Source organism: Pogona vitticeps, chromosome 3 (assembly GCF_051106095.1).
Source record: "Pogona vitticeps strain Pit_001003342236 chromosome 3, PviZW2.1, whole genome shotgun sequence".
Taxonomy (NCBI): Eukaryota; Metazoa; Chordata; class Lepidosauria; order Squamata; family Agamidae; genus Pogona; species Pogona vitticeps.
The window spans coordinates 198,769,599-198,793,668 of NC_135785.1; the positions used below are offsets into that span (position 1 = coordinate 198,769,599).

Consider the following 24,070-nt stretch of genomic DNA (forward strand, 5'->3'; position numbering starts at 1 on the left):
AATGCTTTCTGAATCCTCCTTGTGGAAGAAGAAATGTCTCCTGTGTGAATGGAAGGATCACCAAAATGACATAAAATAGATCACACAAAATATGAGAGCCTTTTAAATGCAAACCTGATTGGTCCAAAATCCCCCATCTAGCCATGCCCTTAGTTACAATGCTTTTCCTCAAATGTAAGCTAGGTATACTCAGACTCACACTTTTATGCAGAAAAGCTGAATTCAACTGAATGTGCTTGATAGAAGGTGGCAGTTCTGGTGACTATACTACAAGTATGTAAAATGTTTATATTTAACTTACATTTCATTTTAAGCCAAGATATTTTTAAAAAAGATTTGAATGCAACAGTTTTTTATTAAGAATCCTGCTGCAGTTTTTACAACTGGATTTAGAATCATAGAATCATAGAAAAGTGAAGTTGGAAGGGGCCTACAAGGCCATCAAGTCCAACCTCCTGCTGAGTGCAGGAATACAATCAAAGCATATCTGCCAGGTGATTAAGCTTTTCTTGAATGCCTCCAGTGTCGGAGCACTCACCAACTCTCGAGGTACCTGGTTCCACTGTTGTACTGCTCTAACAGTTAGGAAGTTTTTCATGATTTTCAGCTGAAATCTGACTTCCTTTAACTTGAGCCCATTGTCCTGCACTGAGGAATGATCAAGAAGAGAGTGCTTTAAAAATGTTATCTCTTTTTATTCACTCAGCTGTAAAAGGTGCCTCCATGTCATAGTTATTATAATTTCTTGTTCAGGATCTTTCTTTCTGAATTTTGTTGTTGATTCCAAATGTGGGTCCAGTTCCTAGACATGCTAAGACTGAAGAATAAATACCTAAGGGTAATTTTCCCCAGAAGTCAAAATGTTATTTCAACTTTCTGAACTGAAAAGATCATATAGGGAACTAATGTCAACAGTTCTGCCCTACAACCCCAATACAAGATGTGCAAGGCAAACTGCAGCTAAGATACATAGCTAGCGAGAATGTGGCTCACAATGACTCTTGTAATTAGACAATGTAATTAGATGCTTCCAGGGTAAGTTTTTCTTTGCTCATGCTATTGTTTCATGGGAATCTTTGACTGTAAGCAACAAGTGTTTCAGCAGATGTGTTTATCTTAAACTGTTTTCAGCACTGAAATCAACTCCCTATTCAGCTCTGCTGCTCAAATTTAAAATATATTTTAAAGTTGACATTAGAAATAATTGGTGCATTTCATTCCACCCACCATCAGATTGACTAGAAAAAAGGTTAAAGACCTCTTCGTCTTTTGCAGCTATTATGTTTCCCAATAACTATGCCATGGTTTGCCGCTGTTTTGCAAAATAAATACGTTTTCTATTTTGTCTGAAAATCTACAGAAGTGTTGTGCCCCACTTCACAGAGGCCAAGGCTCTATTTGAAAAGGCACCCAGTCCAAGACCAATTCAAAGGTAAAGAATCCTAAGAAGGATGACCAATGGAGTTGCCCACCTATACTTAGCACCGAGCCAGCAGCTTAAGCAACACACCAGTGGCCATTGGGTCATAGTATGCCCCATTACAGTGATATGTGCTGTTTGTTGCTGTTATGTGCCATCAAGTCAGAATGGACATAGTAACCCAATAGGGCTTTCAACTAAGTGATGTATTTAAGGAGTGGTTTTTACCAGTTCCACAGCCCCAGTGAGTTTCCGTGGCTGAACGGGGACCAAAACCCAGGCCTCCAGAGTCCTAGTCTGTCACTCCACTACACCACACTGGGTACCCTGAGTCGTACTGCACTTCTATTTAAATTATAGTAATTTATAAATTTTAATTTATGCATAGAAAAAAGAATATGCAAAGGCTGTGTAAATCTGTATCCTCTGTTGGACTTCTTTTTGGTTATGTAGAAATGGTTGTTCTGCTGCAGACAAAAACTGTGGGTTGCATATTCAATTGTCATTTAATATAATTTATAATTTACTGTCATTTTAGATGTATCTGCTTTTAATGTGTGTTGTGAGCTGGATTCTCTGAGTCTTACATTGTGGAAAATCGAGAGAAAGGGAGAAACTCATATGAAGACAAGGAAGTTAAAAGAGGTGGTATTTGTAAGATAAATTGTTGCTCTTGAGTGATGGGGTCACATTTTCTTTGTTTCCACGCTATTGTTCAAACTGCAAACATCTGGGATGAAAAGGGAGTCGAACTGGATTTTTTTTCTGAAAAAAGCCACAAATTGCTTGTTTCACGTTTTCTTTATTGACTGCCACTGACTGAGTTCTCAGATTGTGTGCCAGATATCAGTAAAACAGGTGGAGCTATGTTAGAAGTACAGCAAGATTAAGGAAGATGGTGTGATACACGCAGGCCTGGGAAGAGCTCGGTAGGGGATTGAAGCCTCACCACTGCTGATGGACTGACCACCAAGGGTCTGCAAAAATCATGGAGAGGCGCACCTGTCCTCGCATCAGCTGTCACTAAGAAAAGATGGCACTATTGGACATGGTGTAAATGGATTTTTTAAAGAAAACCTCAACATTGCTGACAAAAATGCTACAACCTCTAAACGCTCTGTGTGATTATTATTCTTTTGTGTGTATGTGTGTGTAGTTTAAAGAGTGCATGGCATGTTCTTTACAAGTGCCACCTGTTTTTCCTTCTACCCTGATAATCAGCTTAGCTCTCGTTTGCTTCTGCCTCTTAATTATTTTAGGGTAGAACAAGTCCATAATGTTGCTTCTGCTGCACCAAATTTAACATTAACAGTTGATGCATTGAGAGCCAATTCTACCTGGCTGTCCACTGTGTTTTGGCTTGGCAGATGTCCTCCAATCTAGCACAGTGTTCAGATCATTTCAGCAAGTACGTCAGTCTCTGCAGCATGTTTAATCTTTCATGTCATTCTGGTTGTGTTTTGTTTTTTTGGTTTTTTTTTTTAAAAGGTTTAAGCTTCAAAGTCCTCCAGCTGCTTACCCAGCCTCTCCTTCCCATCTGAGAGAAAAATCAGAACAAGATAGGGGGAGAAAAGAAGAAATCCTTCTAGATATTCACTGATATCTATGTAACGGCTCTGTGAATGAGGCGTGCAAGTGGTGACAGCCTGGATGCATCAGCAACAGGAGGATGGGCCTAGGAAGATGGAGCCGAAGTTGGCTTCTCTTCACGGGATACAGGAATGGGTCTCTCACTGTGGCTGGGGTCCGCGTTGGCCTGGACCTTGGGAGCAGAGAAGGTCAGCATGCCATCAGCAGACAGTGAGCAAGTGATGGCTGACTGGTCCACGTTGGAAGGGAGGCGGTACCTACGATGGAACTCGCGGGAAATGTATCCATGGTCATCCTGAGACAAGACAAAAGAAACAAAGAGTACTGAGGTGTGAGATGCACATTTGCATTGCTATCCAGAAGGCAATGAACAGGCTTAGGTCCAACTAGCAAATCTGTATAATAGAACTGACAGAATGGGGGCATTGGGGTGTGTGTGTGTGTAGCGACACACATCCAACCTCTTTCCGTGTATCTAGAAGCCTTGTATTTCCCAGCCCAAGCCTCTACTTTTCTCTCTCAAAAAATTCTACACACCAAATGACTCCATGCAGGTTATTCTGTGGCAGGCTTGCTCTTCCAGTTTGACGATCTTCCTGACATGCAACTAAAGCTGACTTGTGGTGCTTTTAAGTTCTTTCCTTCTCTTTTTAAAAGTGTACCAGGTGCTCGCAGTTACAGTCTTCTGGATTTTTTTTTCTGATCTGAATTTTCTCTGATCCGAGAAATAATGCTTTTCAAATATAAATCCAGTACCCACCCAATTCATTTTTGCTACCTGTCATGGAGCCCAAAGCGCACTCCCCATTTGCCACAGCAAATAATTTAGAAAAGGATGCTGTATCTTCAAGATACCAGTTCCTGTTTCATCCGGTTCTTCTCCATTTAGAGCACCATTTGAATCAGAGAACTTATTTTGTTACATCGCAAGGCCATCCTTATACAGATGCGACACTATATGGATCCATATAGGTAGGCTAATAAAATGTCCAAGTGTAAGCCTGGTCAGTACAGGCAGTAAAAATCTTTCCATATGAGCCTGTCTAGCTCCTCCTTCTGTCTCACTATCTATGCAGGCAGGTTTGGTGAGAACACAAGACAGGGCCTTCTTAATGGCTGCTCCCAGGCAAAGAAACTTCCTTCTGGGTGAGTATAGGTTGGCACCTTCCCTTATTGAGACAGTCCATTGGTCCCTGATTGATTGGGGAGGAAGGGTCTTTTAATGATGGGTACCCTTGTTGCTGTTTCAATGTGTTTTTTAAAAACTATATTAATTTGATTCTAATATGATATTCTACTTAACAATTTTTAATAATACAATTTATTATGCTTTTCAGCTGCATCTGTTGCAAGCTGGCTTGGGACCTGCAAGGTAAGAAAGAAAGAATAAAATAAAGCAAAATAAAATAAAATAGGAAGGCACTGCATGGTTTTAGACCACAAATGCTGGATCATGTTGTCTAATGCTTTCCTGAAAAGAAATGTTGCAAGCACAAAACTACATAGGAAGAGAATTTTTAAGCACTATGGGGTGGTGTATAAGCAGCACACGTTGTTTTTTTGCTTTGTTTTCAATAAAGATTAAAATAGGTCTGATTACTCAGCAATGTGAAATTCTCCTTAAAACAAAAAAAGTGCTACAACCTATTTTATTCAGCCTTAAAAAATATGGTAACAAGTGTGGCAATATGTCAGTATATTTTTAAAAATTGCTGAAATTCATTTAATGAAAAGTCAATAAAGTTCTCACTGGTAATAACTTACTAAGGAAGTCATTTCTGGTGGCTTTTTAAATATATTTCCCGGGAGGTCTTGGGACTGCAAAAATGGCTTGGGGAGAAAATGATGTATCATAGAAGTAATTTTGTAAATAATTCTATAAATAAATAATAAACAGCTACTCAGACTTTTTCTTTGTAAGTCTCTTTTTGATAATCTGGACATGGTACAGTCCAAATATTGTTGGTTATTGAGTTGTCACACTGGGAACTGACTTACAGCAACTCTTAAAGGGCTTTTGAGGTGAGTTTCCAGGCCCTAGTAGGGATTCAAATCCAGGTCTCCCGAGTCCTAGTCCATCACTCTATCTCAGTGTTTCTCAACCTTTTTGAGTCATGACCCCTTTTTATACTATCCAAGTAACCTGTTACACCACCACCACCACCACCATATTTGCAGCAACCTACCACTCTGTGACAGGACAGGCACATCGATTTTTTTCAATCAGTAGTCGCACCAGTGACCTTAGGTATGTCATCGGTCCTCACCTCCCTCTATGAAAATTCCCAACCAACTCTTTTGGATATTGCACTGTAGCCATTTTGAAATAAGTATTGAAAGCCTTTGTGGTGAAATTTCCTACAAAGATAATTGCAACTAAAAATAATTTCAGCACACACACACCTGAAAGCACTTTGTAATTCCCTTGGGGGTCATGACACGTAGGTTGGGAACCTGTGCTCTGTCTACTATGCCACACTGGGTACCAGCACACGTAAATCACAGAATGTGGTCGCAATGCGATGTTTTGGTTTCTAACAGTGGTTCCCAAACTTGGGTCCCTACAACTCCCAAGAATCCTGACCAGCACAGCTAGTGGTGAAGGCTTCTGCGAATTTTAGTTCAAAAGCATCTGGGGACACAAGGTTGGGAACCACTGGTTTATAAGGACATGATATAACAATCAATATATACCATTATTGTCTACTATGAACTTGTGTCTTGTCAATAGTGCAGAGAAATTAGAGACCCAAAAAATTCATTGTAGATGGTTGTGCTAGGCTTGTTCCTTAGCGGTGAGTTAGAAAAAGTGCAGGCTGAATTGGTGGTGTGGTTTTCAACCTACAGCTTGGGTTAGCTGGGTTTCTTTGTTTGGAGCCCTAGGGTATGATATCCAATGAACAGCTACCTGAGATGTAGTTTGAAAACCACACCTCCAATGCAGCCTGTGCTTTTTCTAACTCACCTCGAAGAAACACATGTGGCACAACCATCTGCTATGAATTCTGGAACTCTAAGTTCCCTGCACTATCAACAAGAGACCAGGGACTTTGATCCACGAAAGCTTTCAGACTGAGTTTTATTTTTCTAGTGGTTTAATAAAGGCATCACCCACTCCTGCATCATACTGTGTAAATAACATGCAGCTCTCTTTGATTTTTTTTGGGGGGGGGACTTATGAAAGTAGTAGTACTTCTTTCTGTTTTAGAAGGAAGGAGGTGAGTGACTTGCCAAAGGCTAGTCAGTTAGGGTTGAAGGAAAAAAGAATCCAGTGAGAAAGTTTAGGCCAAGAATATCCTATATCTGAAATGTGTATGTTTCCAGGCATTGCAAAAATGAAAGAAAGGAGAAGGGGATCCATTTTTCCCCCCCAAAGGAACCTATCATGCACTGCAAAATACAGGAAGGATGACAAAAAGGGGGATACTTGAAGGACTGCCTCCTTCCATATGAACCTACCCGGCAGTTAAGATCTAGCCAGGGGGCCCTTTTGAAAGAGCCGTCCCTTGAGGAGGTAAGAGGGATGGCTTGTAGACAAAGGGCCTTTTTGGCAGCTGCCCCCAGACTATGGAATGCCCTCCTGACTGAGATTCGTCTGGCGCCGACGCTGATGACATTTCGGCACCAGGTCAAAACCTTTCTGTTCCAGAAGGCTTTTAATTGAAGTAATATTAGCTGTGGGTCCGATGGCAATTTTTATATATATTTTAATTGCATTTTAATTGTTCTGAATTTTTACTGTATTTTAAATGTTGTAAGCCGCCCAGAGACCTTTGGATAGTGTGGGCGGCATATAAATTAAATAAATAAAATAAATAAAATATATAAAATATAATTAAAATTGTCTACTCACCATGCTTGGTTCCCAGTCCGGATGTTGGGGCACACACTGACAATAGATTAAGGGAAAACCTGCACTCAGGAATTATACATTTGGGTTCATGTGTGGTTTGCCTATCAGACAATCTTACTCTTTTTTCCTTCTCTCTCTTCTGCCTCAAAGGAAGTCGTGTTTTGCTCACTGAGCTTAAAACATAATTCAAATAATACAATATATGTATTTTTCCCTCTCTCTTTGATGGTTTCTTTCTCTAACAGCCTTTGGTGTGACTCGATGCAATGAGCACCTAGCAGAGGCTAAGCCCTGAAAGGTGACAAGTCTTCCCCATTAAGGCCACTTTTGCTCTCTGTCACCCCCAACCTTGTTCAAGCCTTACTTAACCTCATGAAGATTGAACCTTTACTCCTTGTTTCATGAAATTTTAGTTGGTCATAATAAAGCCTCTAATAAAAACCACGTGCCATCAAGTCAATTCTGACACGGCAAACCTTTACAGGGTTTTCTAGGTGGGGAGTACCCAGAAGTAGTTTACCCTTCCCTTCTTCTGGGGGGCACCCTTGGACTGTGCATCTTGCCCAAGGTCACAGCGGCTGACTCTTTTGGGATGCACGGTGGGGAATCGAACTCCCAGCCTTTGGCTCCACAGCCAGATACCCAACTCACTGAGTCCAGCCAGTGAATAAAGCTTCTACTCTACTGTAAATTTTGGATTTTGCTCCATTTGGACCAATATAGTAGATTATGCTTTTTTCAGATCTATGAAAACACAAAGCTTTTCTTGCATCCATGGAAGCACAAAGCTTGCCTTTTCTTCAGACTACATTTTTATGTGCTCAAAAATCATTGTCCAGATATTCCCACTGTCATCTGAGTCCCACAGAGTACATACTACAATAAAAGCTTTTTTGAAAAGAAAAACAAACACACACACACACACACACACACACACACAAAATTCTAAGGACTGAAAGAATTAGAAATATCTGAACCACCTCCCTATTCAATGCAGAATACTGAAATAAAGGATGCAATTAATAGCATCCCAGACAGGGATCCTGTGCATCTGGATCCCACACAGGAAATCCCAATACTTCTTGAAGAAATCTTTTCCACTATTGTAGCTGTGTATGCTAATGTTTAACTGCAAGCTATTTCTCTCTAATTTCTATCCATTAGTACTGGCCCTGACATGAAGAGTCATCTGATCTTGGCTTAAACAGATATATACATCTTTTACATGACAGCTAGTAATACTACAAGGCTAAGCAATGAGGAGAACTGTTTGCCCTGATGTGTCAGGGAATGATTTCCCTCTTGAATTAGATGACAGTCCACTAGCAAATGTTAAGGGAACAAACATTATTTTGCATGTCACGCAAGTAATTTGCCATTTATTTGCGCTTTCCTCTTACCTGTCTCTCATTATGTTTGCCGTGAATTTCCACAAAGTCTTCAATGACCTTCACACTCAAATCTTCAGGGGAGAAGTGTTTTACATCCAAAAAGATTGTAAACTTGTCCCGGTCAGATCTCACCTGAAAATGAAATTATAAGACCCCACCACCACCAAAAAATTAAAATTTCAAATTCATATTTTTTTTTTCAGACAAGTTTTTGTGGTGCAATAGCCCTGATTCAAGGAACAGTGCATCCAGAAGGCATTGCTTTTCACTTGTATCTTTCCTCCTTTTTCTATCTTTTCTCTTTCAACGAAAGTTCCATTAAGAGGGAAAGGGAGATTAGCTGCTCAATGTCTCTGATTGGTACCGCAGGAGCTGCCTGTCTGGAAGCACCTAAAGTACATCAGTTGAAGCTACTTTACTTGTACTTAGGGTGTGACCACACTGATAAAAAAAATAATACAGAAAATGCTCTGCGATTGGGATGGGCTGATTGCATTTCCCCCGCCCCCGTTGACCACATGATGCGAAAGGAAATGCAAATCAGTCTGGAGTTTACCCGCCCCCCCTGCAGTTGGGGCTACTACTTTTTAAAAAACAGATCTAGTTGTATCAGTTCAGGCAGTGTGATTTGAGGATGAGAACTGGTTTAATTCTAAGTACTACAGATTGATAAATGTATGGATGCTGATATACATTAAGGATCCAATAAGAATCCTTGCTTAAAAGCTGTTTGCTTTATGACTAATCTTCATTTCACACCATGCTTCCTGCACTATTCTGCTTCTCCTCCACATTCATCAGCTATTTTTAACAGATTTCTTTGTGTCCAGCAATATGAAGGGAAATCAGAAAGAGTTATCAACTGCCCCTGCTTTTCCATGATGATCTGAAAAACATACACATCAGAATGTTGCTGTAACTTTTAAGTTTATGACTGACTTTTAAAAGTTGCCACCACTTTTCACTTGTGGTGTCCACACCATATTTCTAAATAATTCCTAAAATATGTTTTAAGAATACCGTATTGAACAGCAGACCTGAGATGCCACTGAGAGGCTAACATCTCAGATCTGCTTGTACTGAACATATAGTCTGAGTCATAACACTGCCTCTTCATAGCTAACTAGCAAATTGCTATTTCCAAAAAGCAACCAAATGACACATAGGATGCTTTCTTTTTAGTGGTTTAAAAGGAGCCAGATGTTTAAATGTGAATGTATACATATATTTTAAACAATATATATGAATGCACACACTTTGCCATTTGAATGCAAATGTAACTCACAAAGAAATCTACGTTTACCTAAGCATATGGCATACACTATCCATTTAAATATTTATCAAATGTTTAAGTACATTAGAAATACAGTATATGTATACTGTTTCGGTCTCTTAAACTCCAATAGCAAGATGCTTGAAATCCAATTTACTTTTTTTAATACCTAGATTTTCTTGGTAGGGTTTTCTTTTCTTTTCTTTTCTTTTTTTTTTTGGCATCTTGTCTATATTAAATTAAGGACTGACAGAATATAGACAGAGCATATCATGGAGCCTACCTAGGGTTCTATTTTTGTGCATTGCAAAGAGGGTTTTAAAAGTTTAAATGGATTCAGACTCCTACCTCAGAAACGCCAGACTCCAGAAAACTGCGGAAGAACGATTGCCTGTAGTATGGGCTGATGGTAGAGGAAAACCAAGGCAGGAGATCATATTCATAAAGGCCTTCTCCAAAAAACTGGTCAAACAAACGGCTTGGAATAAAAGGTCCAAGAGCACGTTTGAACCAGGGGTGCTGAATGGTAATATCCATGGTCTTTGCTGCTGTGGAGCTTGGTGGTGGAAAGGAGAGAGAGAGCACAGTCACTCGGGTGACAGGGAGGTCCTTGCTGGACTGCACAGTGGCGTTGCAGGCAGTTTCCCTCTATATATACTGCTTTCACAGAATGAAGGCATTAGTGGGATTTCTCTGGAAAGACATGATCTCATGATAAAGGCCAATCTGGTCAGCAGAAATTGTAGGGGCTGGCCTGAGAGTGACAGTCTGGTGAGAACCAGTGCCAGATACCTCCCAGCAGCAGCACTGGTGCACTCTGCAGCTATTAGTACTCCGGTCCAACTGTAAGGAGCACCAGCCCTCACCTGCGGTGGACAGTTCTAAAAGAACCTTCTGACACGACTTTCACCCCCCCCTCCAAAAAAAGAGGGATGCTTCTTAGTCTTTCTTTCTTTTTTTTTTTCAACCTGCAAATCTGCCTGATTTGCAGATTTAATAAAAGGGATCAAAACCAGTTACTCTGAAGAAAATGTTTTCTAGAGCCTTGCAGAGGATTTATTTCAGGTTGAATACATTTGAAACAAAACTGAAAGGAGTCATGTTGCCCTAGGGAGAGTTGGTTTGGTCAGCTGCTAGGAGGCGAGTAATAAAACAAATTCCTTTTATGTGTGAAGGTTATCAAGAACCCAACTCTCTACTGATTTTTCTAAAAACGAAGTTAGTAAAAACATGTAGAATTTTGCTAAATTCTCAAACCTCATATATTCTGTTTCATTCTGGTGTAGGTACCAAAAAAGACTGTTTTATGGCCAAAACTGGAATCTAGACTGGTGTTGTCCAATCAATCTGTACATTAGGTGTGGCCCACGATGGCTGCCTAGATTGTTTTTTTATTTTTATTTTTGCCTAAATCTCTCACAGGCCTAGTCAGTATAGCCAATGGTGAAGGATTATGGGGAGTTTGCACATCTGGACAGGCTCCTCTATTCACAGTCACAACCCATCTATAATATTTATTCAGTCCTAAGCATTTGTGCATGTAGTCTACCCTGCCATATGTTCCCCACAATGCTTCTGAAGCTCTGTTTATACTGGCACCCTGCTCCTTTGGCATCCCTGAACAGCTCCATGTCTCTTGGTTCAGGATCTGCTTGCACTCCAGCTTTTATGGATAGGGTGGGGATCTCTGGTGGTCTTTTCTACCTACTGATGGTTTACTGTCACTCAGTGTTGAGCCGATGTGCCCATCTAGTTCATGTTTCATTGATATCTGCATATCTGCAGAATCAACCTAAGCAATGCAGGATCCTATGTTCCCACATTTGACACTGTGCCATTTTATAGAAGGACTCCTTTCCCCTGCAGCATTTATAGCACAGATGGACAAGTAAAGAATTATCAATAGTGTGGGAAAGAGTACCAAACTCAGAATCCAGGTATTCTGCAATCTTGTACTATAAATGGCAACTGTGGAACAAACACAAGGGAAGCAACCAGCACAGTGGGATTCCTGCTGTTTAACTGCACATCTGGGATTGGCCCTCAAGATCTAAGCCTAGCACTCTCCTCAAATTACTGCTGAGAACAAAGGTGGCAATCAAGTGACCTTCCAGATGTTCTTCAACTACAAGCCCTGTCAGCTCAGGTTAGTCTAGCCAATAGATGGGGATGGTGGGTGGGTACAACATTTGCAGAGCTACATGTTGCCCATTCTTGACCGAGACCAGTGGTTCCTAACTTTGGGTCCCTAGATGTTCTTGGACTACAACTCCTAGAAATCCTGGCCAGCACAGATAGTGGTGAAGGTTTTGGTGAGTTTTAGTCCAAGAACATTTGGAGGCCCAAGTTTGGGAATTGCTGGCCTAGTGGAAGGTGGTGCAAACAGAGGCAAATGGGTTCTGGGCTGGCACAGGCATTTGAGATCTGCCACTTCTGAAAGTGCTTGGGAAAATTACATCTCCTAGAATCCTCCAGCTAGCATGGACTTTTCCAGCCTCTAGTCACTGCAACAGCCTTCTTTTTTTTCTTCCCCTCCCCAAAACATTTTGTGGGCTGAAGCTCCTCCACTCCCAAAAGACTGTCATAACCTAGCTGCATTGTTGACCATATTAGCACGGCAGAAGTCCTTCCTTTCTTCCATTTCTTCTGTTTCCAGTTTAACTGCAAAACACTGTATCCCAAAAGATCTGAAAGGTATCAGGGAGAATAGTGTACTTTTATGTAACACAATTATGCAGAGCGTTACAATAATGAGCAATGTTACGTATACAGTCTAACTTTTTGAGATACTGAAGATGATTCTTTTAAAAGATAATGAAATAAGTGTTTATGTTTTATCATTAGATTTTTTTCATAGTGTGTAACATTCACTTTTAGTCTTGTTAGGGGGGGGACAAAGATGTTTAGGGGGACATTTGGAAGGGTATGTTCCCCCTGAGTTTTAGGCAACCTTCTTACATTTTAGATGGGAATAAAGAAGGCAACTAAAAAGCAACAAGTGCAGTATCAGAATCAGCAACTTTATAAATAATGTGCTGTGTTAATGACAATGAATTATTGCTGCAGCTGCAGCAAATTATATCATGTTTTTTTAAAACAAAACCTTCCTAAATTCTGCAGGCATACATGAACAAAATATCTGTATTAACCCTGCTCTGACCTTGCATCATCTCCCAGCTGTTCCACTGTTATCTTGAGTTCTTTCTCTACCAAAAAAAAGAAAGAAAAATGCATTATGAGGTACCACTAACTCCTTGTGTTAATGGAATTATATCCTGGCTCCTCTATTCACAGTCACAGCCCATCTATAATATTTATTCAGTCCTAAGCATTTGTGCATGTTTATTGTTTGAGCAAGGAGAGCACTATAGCCTCATTCTCCTATATTTCTGCTTTTGTTTCCTTGCTTTCAGGATTCAAACTCATGTGGTTGAGCCTCCATGGATAGTGGAAGTTCCCCCATTCAGCCTTGCTGTATTCCATGTGTAGGAGGATGACAGAAATGACAATGGAAAGGAAAGCCTTCCTTGCCACCATACTGTAAATGAATGTTAATGCCTGAACAGGGCTTTTGTGAATTCAAGGGCCAATCTATAGGCTACAGATAGTCTGTGATTAGAAAAAGGAACTCCTTATGTGCCAAGAATATCTGATTGTCACAGCAGGAGCTTTCCCCATCTCCCATAGTTTGCAAACTGACTTGCTTTGTTTTGTGACTGCTTCTCTGGACCTAAACACAGACTTTGTTTTTAAGTATGACTGTTCAATCATGAGCAATGATCTGCTAGAAGTCACTTCTCTGGAATACCGATAGATTTCCAGCTTCTGATTTTGGACTTCCTTTAATGTCTATTTTGGTCCTTGTTGGGCTTTCACTTCTGTCAGCATGTATAGTGAAAAAGAAGGCAACATAGAGTGAGGATAAGAAGGGACAAAACCTGGTCATTTGGGTTGAGGCTGGAGTTCAATGGCAAACACATGGGTTGTATGTAACAGGCTCCAGGTTCCAGTCATCTTCAGGTAGGGATGAAAAACTTCCTTCCTGAAGCCTTGGTGAGCCATTGCCAGTGTCAACAGTGGTAGGTTAAATGGGCCAATGGTCTAATTCAGTACAAGGCAATCTCCTGTATTAATTACAGTTACATTTGAGAATGTGTGTGTACATTTCTCCTGAGGGACTGAAGAGCAAAAGACAATCTAGCGGAGGAAAGTGGAACTCATCGTTATTATGAGGCTACAGGAGAAGATCAGATGAACCAGATTTAATGTAAATCAGAGTACCAGCAAAGCAAAGCAATGTTGCCATTGGTATAGACATGCCCCCAGGGATTGTCTGACAGCTTTAGCATTAGTAGTAAGAATTCCTTTAAAAAGCAGGTCTCCTCCCTCCCAGCCCTGTTGCTTTGATCCATTTCAGAAGTGTGAGACTTTGAAGGGAAATCCAAGAAGCATCACAACCTGTCAATGACAGAATATCATGACATTTCTAGAGAAATGCTGTAGTCTGGTTTAGCATGTCGCCAAATTTTAAAGGGAAAAGGGAAAGAAACAGAAGATAAAATATTGTTTCAATTTTAACTAATTTATTTCAGTGTTAACTTTCATGGATCAAAATAAATTTCTTCAGACTGCCTGAAGGTGCCTGAAGAATGGGTTTTGATCCATGAAAGCTCACTCTGAAATAAATCTGCTAGTCTTTAAAGTACAATATTTTGTCCTGTTTTTCCTCTCTCCCCCCACTTTAATTTCATCAAAACCATATAATAAACTTCAGAACACCTTCAGAACCAAGTCAGTTGCTTCTTCAAAGCAAGTCAGAAAGAAAATCCCTGCTCTCATCTTCTCCAAATTCAACCCATGATGGGGTATGTAGTCCACTGTATCTGGCAAAGTTGGTAGAATCAGAACTCATATGTCCATACTGGTGTTGACACACTCCAAAGCTTTCTCTTAGATGGTAGTATCTTTGCAGAATGACTACCTTACCATAAGCTTTGGGTCCTAAGAAAAATCACTGTAAGGATATTTATGAAATAATTGTTTCCGGTCCTCTCCTCTTCTCTGCCTTGCAATTCTCTGCCCCTGCCTCCTCTAGCAACGGGTAATTTGTGTCCCCCTCAATGTTTTTTTAAGAATCCACATTACCCCCAGGTGATATTTAGAAGCTGTGTTTTTTGCAGGACAAAAACTCTATAGCTCTATAATACAGAGATAACAATCTTCTATTTATCAGTTTAAGGGCAGCTGCTCAATGTTTTGCATGTAGAGAGTATTAGGTTTAGTTTCCTGGTGGTGTTGAAAAAAAATTGTGGCTGAAACTCTTGAGAGCTTCTGCTAGTCAGTGTTAAACATACTAGGCTAGCTGGACCAATAAGGCAATGGTCTTATTTCTCTCTTCACCCTCCTTGGACAAGTCCTTTCTAGCCAAGGTAGATATTTTGTCTGCTCTCAAATGGTGCAGGAACCTGGCTTTCTTGCCAAGCCCTGCAGACTCTGATAATAATATATTGATCAAACACAAAATAACAATTGTCTGGTTGCTTGAGTTGGATTCCTTTATTTTGCAGATACAAGCTGAAATTAAACCCAATAACAAAATACAATGAAACCTAATCTTACGTTGATCAATTCCATTATGAACTGCAGAGTGTTAACTGAAAAAAACACTGGACCATAAACCCATCATAATCCAAGGATAAAGAATGTATGGCTCTTCAGCTATAGTCATCACAACCATGTAGTCTGAGAACGTCTAGAGAACCACACATTTCCTACCTCTACCACAGTGTGGACATCTTCCAACACAGAGATCACATCACTTGCTGTTTTTAAGAGAAAAATGCTCACATGCAAAAGAGCAAAAAGCAAAGTGTGCTGCTTATATACTGCCCCATAGCGCTTCAAGCACTCTCTGGGCGGTTTACAAGTTAGTTATGCAGGCTACACATTGCCCCCCCCCCCAGTGAGCTGGGTACTCATTTTACCAACCTCGGAAGGAGAGAAGGCTGAGTTAACCTTGAGCCGGCTACCTGGGGATTGAACCCCAGGTCGTGAGCACAGTTTTAGCTGCAGTACAGCAGTTTAATGCTAACCCTGTCCAGATTCCAAGTCTTTAGCATCCTAGTATCGCTGTGCTATATCTTTTCCCTCCATGTTTGATTCAGCCCAGGGGTGGGTGTCACTTTATTGCACTGCTTGCACCTCAGCTTGGAACAGCTTTTTCATTCCAGCTGTATGTTGAAAAGCTAAATATCAGCTCTCTTTATACAAAGGCAGATTTTTATTTAATCAAAAGAATTTATATAATGTCAACAGTCTGCCTGGGTGCAGCCAAAGGGGCTTAAAAAGTTACTAGCAATCCCATTTTTCCACCTCAGAGCCCATGTCCTAAACACTGCACAAATCCCCTCAGTGCTTGGGGCGTATAATATCATTGTTGTCAAATCAATGGTGAATGTATGTGGTGTTAATCCTTGGCACAAATTCAACCAAGCTCAGCAGGTTTCAGTAGCACAATACCCTCCATGTCTTCATCAATGGATTGCTATGGTGAATGATATGCTGCTCAGTATTATTTATTTATTTAAAATATTTTAGTCCCTTAGTTCACAGACCTTCACAACAGTGGAAGTGAGGTACAGTAAGAGCAAGATCTGTGTGGAAGGGGTTGTGGCTGGGGGCTTCTCCTGTTTATTTAAAGAAGATGACATAAAGGGCCAAAGGTAAACCTCCTCTTGAGTTCATTCCACCATGGAAACAAGGGACTATAACAGCATGCTCCGTTTTGGATGAGCCATGCTGAAGAAAAAAAAGCAGTTATTTTATAATGAGTCAGCGTTCATTATCAAGGGCCTGTTAAAAACCTGGCAACTAAACCCAATCTGGGCTCAGCAGCACCTGAGGTTTAGTGGATTATGGTGAAGATAGCTGTTAGATAGTTGCAAAGGAAGAACAAAGAGATGACATGATACTGTAGAACCATGTGATTGTGTAAGCAATACTATATTTTCTCCCTCATTTGTCTGTTATCAGTTGCCATTCTACCAAGTTACCCCTACTGTTTCTCAGCAAATGTTTCACCACATTCTTTTTTTTTCTTAAACGACAACATAAACATAAAATACATAGACCGAAATACAAATTGACTGTGTTCCCCACCAACCATTCTAAAAATTTTAACTTTTAGACCTGGGTATGAAGTTTGCATTTTCTCTCACCATCTTTTTTTCCTTTTGTGTCACATGATATTGCAAACCAAGTCTGCTTTATTTTTGGTTGATCTTGTAAGCCTTTTTGACCAATGGACAGACAGGGAAACAATACAAATTGACTGGTATATCCACAGACAACCTTAAATATACGGCCTACTACGGATGTAAATCCATCTCTAGAATTCCTCCCCTTTTGGGTTTGTCCCCACAAAATTTGTAAGTTGCAAGACCTACAGTAAGGTTGCATACTAGATATAATGCTGTCCTCACATCATTATAGGGCCAAAAAGAAAAAGAAAAAGTACTATCAGGCACTATTTCATTGATTCAGCCTAACTATAGAGAACCAGAAAAGAAATAATGGAGCAAGATAATCCACAGAGATTTAGAACGTAGATTTTACACATTTCAGCCAGGATAACTTCATATGCTATGTTATGTTTTCCTGTACTCAGCAAGACTTCTCTTAAACCAAATGTATCCTGCTATCTCAATATGGGCTAAGTTTTCCCATTGCTACAATACACTGTATACTTGTGCATCAAGGTGTATACATGTTATAGTCATCAGAAGGTAGAAGTGTAGCACAGTCAAGTTGAAGCCTCTATTTCTAGCATGGTTCTTAGAGTGGGAACATTCCAAAATAAGAAGCAGGCAGGCAGGAGCAACGCACAAAATGAAAGGCTTTCGGGAGGGTATACTTTTTCCCCCACTCCTCATCTCAGAAATATTTTGCCTTGGAAAGAGCTCTATCATCTGCTGTGAAAGTTGTTGCATGATGATTGACACAATCGCCTCTCAACACAAAATCGCAGACGTCACATGGTGAAGTTTTTTTCTTTTATTATCTCCACAAACTGGAGGCCAGACAATTTTTCCAGTGTGTACATAGCACAGCAGAAGCAATGTGCAGTCTTCAGCTGAAATAATGACATGCCCCACATCCTTCTAGCCTCTTTTCCCATGAACTGGAATGGCTGGCTTTTTTCTCCTGTGAAACCTAAAGATTCTGACCTATCTCATGATGGGAAGATCCATAAATTCTGGACCTTTCTTTTGTCTAATCTGAATTTCTATTAAGCAAACCTTGCGTCACCCTGATAATATTTGATTTTAATATTCACTAAAGGTGAAGTAAACAATAATGTTGTGTACAACATAACACGGATTGCACTCCTTGCATCGGGCCAGTTCTACAATTTCCCATTAGGAAATTCCCCATTTCCAATTAGGCAGAGTGAGGATGCTGTCTTAAATTTAGGGTTTCATGAAAGGACAGCAAACAGTCATTTAGTTGGTAGTTTTTTGTTTGTTTGTTTTTACTTTTTATCAAAAATAGGGAGACATACCTGTGGGATTTTCTGCCTTATGTGCCAAAGTAATTTCATAGATTTGGGTTACTATGCAGATTGACCTAGATGGATAAAGACCACCATTTGGTGTTTTACCTCAGGCAGAGAAATGACATGGGCAGGTAGTGAAGCTTATCGTGAATGTCCAGTGTAGGAACATAGTAACAATCTGCTCCTAGTTCAAGTACTGTACAAAACATACAGGAAAATGCTCAAGTTCCCACTGCTGACCCTATGTTTAAATATAGAATCAGTAATTCATTTACATTTCTTGTATTCGTACATATAGTTATTGCCAGAATCATTCATTACGGAGGTGTTTTAAGAACTGTTCACACATCTTTTATGATACTATAGTAGCTCCTTTTGACAGGCTCATAAACATAAAAAAAATGTAACAGAAGTTTCCCTGTAAGCCCTTAAGAAGTTGTTAGAATCAGTTCCTGTCGTGCCCAATATGATGGAAGGAACTATTGCCTGGGAACATCTGATGGGATATACTTTCCCCACTCTACTAGGAAATGTATGAGGATAGCCAGGGGGGAAAAGGGGGGGGGAACAACATTGGAATCAAGTCAAGTCCTATCCAGATACTCAAAATAAACAAGACTTACTTAAGTCCCAAATCTACTTTGAGTGCCATGTTGTCTCTAGAACCAAGCCTTTTTCCTGTCAACAGAGTATCTGGATCATGTCCCACAATTTAGGGACACCCGGAACCATGGTCAATATTCCTAATTTTGTCCCCCCACCTTAAAAGCCAGTTCAGAGACAAATCATTAACAGTTGTTCTATGAGTTTACTAGGCCGGTGGTGCTTGACCAGGTTTACTAAAGCACCTGAGGACAGGCATGTTAGAACTTGTAACTGCACTGAACCTAGGCCATTAAAAAAGACCACCAAACAGAATACTTTGTCAGACTCCTGGGAGCAATGGAAACAGATTGCACAGAGGGATTGCTTGCAGGGCATGACTGCCATTAAGGGATACATGTAATAAAGAAATAAAATGAGGAAGCAGATTGATAGCCTTGTTAGTATGAATCAGTATGAATGACCTGAACTATTTTCTTTTGTCTTTCAGCTACGTTGCACAAGTGCTGATCTCTGGCAATGCAAAAGCTACTTTGCTAAAGAGTAATGATAGCTGAACATGCCTGCCTTCAATGCAAAACTAATAAGCAGTATGGTCAAGTCAATACTGGCTTTCAATTTCTCAGTGTCAAAACACCTGCTGAATAACTTAGCCCCCTTTATAGAACCTTCCACCATCTCCAGCCTTATACTACTTCTAGTTGCCTAACAAAGCCCAGACAAATTCCCAGCACTGGCATTCAAGTGAAACTTGCTGCTTAGGAAAGCAATGTGCTTGGAGAAAAAAACAAGCAAGCCTCTTGTCATTGTTGGAGCACCAATTCAAGAGCAACATATCATGCCTCAAAGCATTTGTTGTTTCTGCTGTAGCTTTGAGGGAGACAATGGGTGTGAGAAAGCCAACCATGACATGGAATGACCACTCTATGAGTAGCCATGTTACTCATCAAATAATATGACCCAAGACATGGGAGGCTGTTGTATCACATGCATGTTTTCTTCACCAGACACTGGTCGAAGTTCACCTTTTGCCTCCTAAGAGATTGTGCATTCCAATTCAGCAAGAGATCCCTCATGCAGAACTCGGCTTCTATACCTGAATCTTGTGGGTTCAAGATATGTTTCAATGTTTATTACAACAGTGGCATGCATGTGAGTTGGGGCATCTTCCAGTGCAATCCACACTGCAATACAGTGGTACCTCGACTTGAGAATGTCCCTGCAGAAGAACGATTTGAGTTAAGAACGGTTCTGTTCGCAAGAAGTTGCTTCGACTTGAGAAAAGAACCTCGACTTAAGAAACAAAAAAGAAAAAAAAAAGAAAAAACCTTTCCTGCCCTTTTTTTTGACCTAAGTTCACCTTAGGTCAAAAGAACAAGAAAAAAATCGACCCCTAGTGGCAGATACGGATCAACCAGCTTTGCATTAGTTACAGCGCCTTGATGTAAGAATGCAAAACAGCAGATACGGATTAAATGGTTTTCAATGCATTCCTATGGGAAATGGTGCTTTGACTTAAGAACGCAGTTCCAATATGGATTAAGTTCTTAAGTCGAGGTACCACTGTACACGGATGGGAATGCCCACAATTATTGTGGTAGCAAGGTCAACTTGCTTCACTTGAGAAAATAAATGATTTTCAATAAAAAAAACAAAGGCAGGAAGACAGAGATCACTTATTACTCAGAATGAAGTTTTTGTTTCTAAACATTTCACTTATCCTGAGCGTAACCCAGTGCAGCTTTAATGGTTATATGGCAGAGTGGAATATAAAAGGGCTTGGGTAGCCTTGCTGCAGGAGGAACATACATTTCCTTCCTCTAAACATCATCAGGTTCAAGAGTGCCCTGCAACTAGTAGAGATGTTAAACCTGCAATGCACACTTTGCATTTATGGAATACTTGGAAGGACAGATCCTGAAGCTGAGACTCCAATACTTTGGCCATCTCATGAGAAGAGAAGACTACCTGAAAAAGACCCTGATGTTGGGAAAGTGTGAAGGCAAGAGGAGAAGGGAACGACAGAGGACAAGATGGTTGGACAGTGTCACTGAAGCGACCAACATGAATTTGACCCAACTCTGGGAGGCAGTGGAAGATAGGAGGGCCTGGCGTGCTCTGGTCCATGAGGTCATGAAGAGTCGGGCATGACTTAATGACTAAACAACAACAAAATACTTGTATGCCAGTATTTTCCCATCCGATTACTGCAAGAGAAACAGTAGGAGTTTAAAATATGCTTTATCATTTGTATTTATACAATGAGCATACACCACAAACCAGAGTGTGCTGAAATTGTGGGAGAAGTGGGAAGTCACATTACCAATAAACATAAACAACTATACTGGAATGAAGGTTTTCAAATAAAGTGATTATACGGTTATTCAAATAAATAGGGACCCACTCAGCTTCTAAATAATAAGAACTGCAGTAGTAAAGATATTACTGGCTGTCCAACTACATCAGTCATCAAAAGAGAGGACATGAAGGACAATCATGTATCTGCTGCTTGCATATTTCTCCCCCTTCCTGCCACAAAGGAGAAGGAAGAGAGAAAGAGAAAAAGTGAGCGAATTACAAAACACATTCAACAGCTTTGAAACTGCTGCCACTAGTAAGAGTTATGATGCTGATATTTAGGAGCACAGATAACTCAATACCTCCTTGAAACTGTCATCCTGAACCAACATTACCTCTAAGCTGTGTGGGTGTACAGCACTGCATTAGTGCCGCACACCGGCAGCCAATATTGCTGCCCATTTGGTTCCAGTCACAGATCGAACTCCGTGTATTCAGTGCCGGGACCCTGCCCAGTACTGGCGGAAAATTAGAGGGAATGTTGTCCTGAACTAAAATATTACTGCATCAATTTTCATGGATACACTTCTGTTTAAAACTGGTTCTCAAACCGGGGTCCCCAGATGTTCTTGGACTGCAATTCCCAGGAACCTTCAAAACTAGCTGTGTTAGCAAGGGCTTCTGGGAGCTGCAGTCCAAGAACATCTGGGAACCCAAGGTAGGAAACAACAGGTCTAAAAGGGGCCACCAGACTTGTTTTGATTGTTATCCATGTTGAAACATACCAACACAGCTGTCTATATGAAATATATTATCACCACCAAAGCAAAACCATTATAAAAGTGAACTGAAAAAAAACAACAATATTAGAGGATAGTTTTAGAAAACTATGTGAACAGAGGCGTGTTAACAGCACACTTGGGGTGCAACTACATTGTGAGGAAGATATGCCTTTATCTGGAATTGAGTATTGGAGAAATGTGAACCCTTTTAATATAGCTTTGAGAAATAATATTATCTGGATCATACCAATTAATTGAGTAATCACTATTCTTCCATTATGCAAAATAAAACACAAAAAGGCCAATAAACTATATTTTATTAATCTCATATGTTCAAAAATTGCGAGATAACACAAATTTGAAAAACAATGCTCGATGTTCAAGAACAACTTGTTACTTTTAGAATATCCCTAAAATTATTTCTGTAATGTTACCTGTTTCTTAATCTGCCAAATGGTCTGTCCCGTGCAATCATAAATCTTACGTTCTGTCTCCAAACAGCATGTTAATTAAAAAATATAATGATCTTGTATATTCATTAATTTAAGGAATTGGTTCTATTTAAGGGCACAATTCTAATTAGCCAAGACAGCTAACCTAACACTAAAGCAGGTGATTTTAAGCATGGTAGTATTACTTAGGACTACCCTGACCACTATGTGCCATATAGTGGATGAGAATACTGAATGAAAGATCTAGGGCAGTGATGGCGAACCTATGGCACGTGTGCCACAACTGGCATACAGAGCCCTCTCTGTGGGCACATGAGCTGTAAGTTGCCAGATCACTACTCCCCCACACACAGCCAAATCTGAGAAGGCGGCTGCAGCCACGGTGCTGGCGCTCTGACAGGCGGCAGGCCAGGATCCGGGGCAGCTGGTGCTGGTAGCACATCCAGAGTGGGGTCTCCAGGCACCTCCGTGTACTTCTGCTGCTGCCGCCCACTGAGGTTTTTTTTTTCCAATTTGGGCACTTGGGCCCAAAAAGGTTCGCTGTCACTGATCTAGCGTAACTCAGCTCCTCTCTTGCTCACCTTGATACTAGATGTTAGTACTAGATATTATGCTGTTACTTTTGAATTTCTTTTTTCCCAACGGAAACATTACTAACTGCCTGGGTTTTGTACTATCTATCTTAAAGAGAGAATACAAAAATGTTAGATAACTTTTTGTTCATGAAAGAAAGTATCCCAATGGGAAAACACACCTATAATTTTCTCAGTCACGTTCCATGATGGATACATGTCAATGTCTTAAAGCAAAAATTCTTGTTTGCATTTTTTACTCAGTTCACCATAGGAGCACACATACACACACCCATATCTGCTAATTCTGTTTTCATAAGTTCAACTACAGGAAATTTAAGATGTTTAAGGAGACTATCTACTTCATCTTCTAATATGAGACAGATAGAGTTTTTTTGTCTCATAAGCAGGAATAATCATACAGGAGTCATACAAGGGCACAGGCGTTTGTCCCATCCCCTTGAATGACTCCTGTATGTTCTATTTAGGGTTTGCTACTATCTGTTGGTTTGGGCATGGATCCACAGAGATGGAAAGGTGAGGGGTTTCCATGCATCAAAAATCCAGATTCAAATACAAACAAAACAATTTCCTGTTTTGTTCCCTGACTTCTCATTCTATCCAAATGGACTTCAGAATATGTTTTTTTTTTTGTTTTTACCACTGGAGGGAGCAATATTCAAGCAAATGGAACATCAAACGAAATCTTACCAGTACTTTGCACATTGTAGTTCCCCACCACCACTAGCCATGCTTCCTACTTAGAATATTTAGAAATTTTATACACTTAATTGGTAGCAACTCCCACTTAATTTAATTATACTTTTTAAAATCAGGCACATACATGTCTAACATGCCATGAATTACTAAAAGAGATATTGGCTGAAAAATATTGTGCACCAAATATTCAATTACATATAACTCCCTCCCTCACTTATACAAACTTTTAAATTTTGGTACATAGGAAAAGCTGTGGCTTTGAATATCTTAGTTTTCCTTCTTTCTTGCACAATATTATTTAATTTCTTAATCCTTGTTTTTCAATATAATCATATAAAATACAGTGACTAATTACTGAAACACAGTAACAAACTAAAAGCAGCAGGAAAAACACCAAAAGATAAAAACTACAAATCAGCATAAGAGCAGAGTCAAATGCTTCTTGAACAGCAGAGGAAAGGGTAGTAGGCAGAGTGCCTGTAACTAACATTAACATCTAGCATGTGGCAAATAACAACTGTCAAGAATGCCTTTAAAAGTCATGCCTGTTATTGGACAACAG

General features: G+C 40.1%; 1 protein-coding gene and 1 long non-coding RNA gene across 4 annotated transcripts in view; both read right to left on the reverse strand.

The window, feature by feature from the left end:
• LOC144588196 (uncharacterized) overlaps positions 1 to 24,070 on the reverse strand; it is a 383,241-nt gene that overhangs the window by 338,095 nt on the left and 21,076 nt on the right. The window contains exon 1 of one of the 2 annotated variants that reach the window (XR_013543604.1): positions 19,988 to 20,012. The exons of the other annotated variant lie outside the window; for it this stretch is intronic. This is a non-coding gene — a long non-coding RNA (uncharacterized LOC144588196). Of the gene's footprint in view, positions 1 to 19,987; positions 20,013 to 24,070 lie in introns of those variants that run through there. 2 annotated transcript variants of the gene reach the window in all.
• On the reverse strand, positions 2,566 to 10,436 carry CRYAA (crystallin alpha A). Of its 2 annotated transcripts, XM_072994185.2 has the most exons (4): positions 9,876 to 10,436; positions 8,264 to 8,386; positions 6,864 to 6,899; positions 2,566 to 3,305 (listed from the first exon to the last, which is right to left on the reverse strand). In XM_072994185.2, the coding sequence occupies exons 1-4, from the start codon at positions 10,062 to 10,064 to the stop codon at positions 3,096 to 3,098; spliced, it is 558 nt and encodes a 185-aa protein (XP_072850286.1). In that variant the 5' UTR covers positions 10,065 to 10,436; the 3' UTR covers positions 2,566 to 3,095. The 2 variants fall into 2 exon arrangements, with proteins under 2 accessions (XP_072850286.1, XP_020639619.1); XM_020783960.3 differs by lacking the exon at positions 6,864 to 6,899.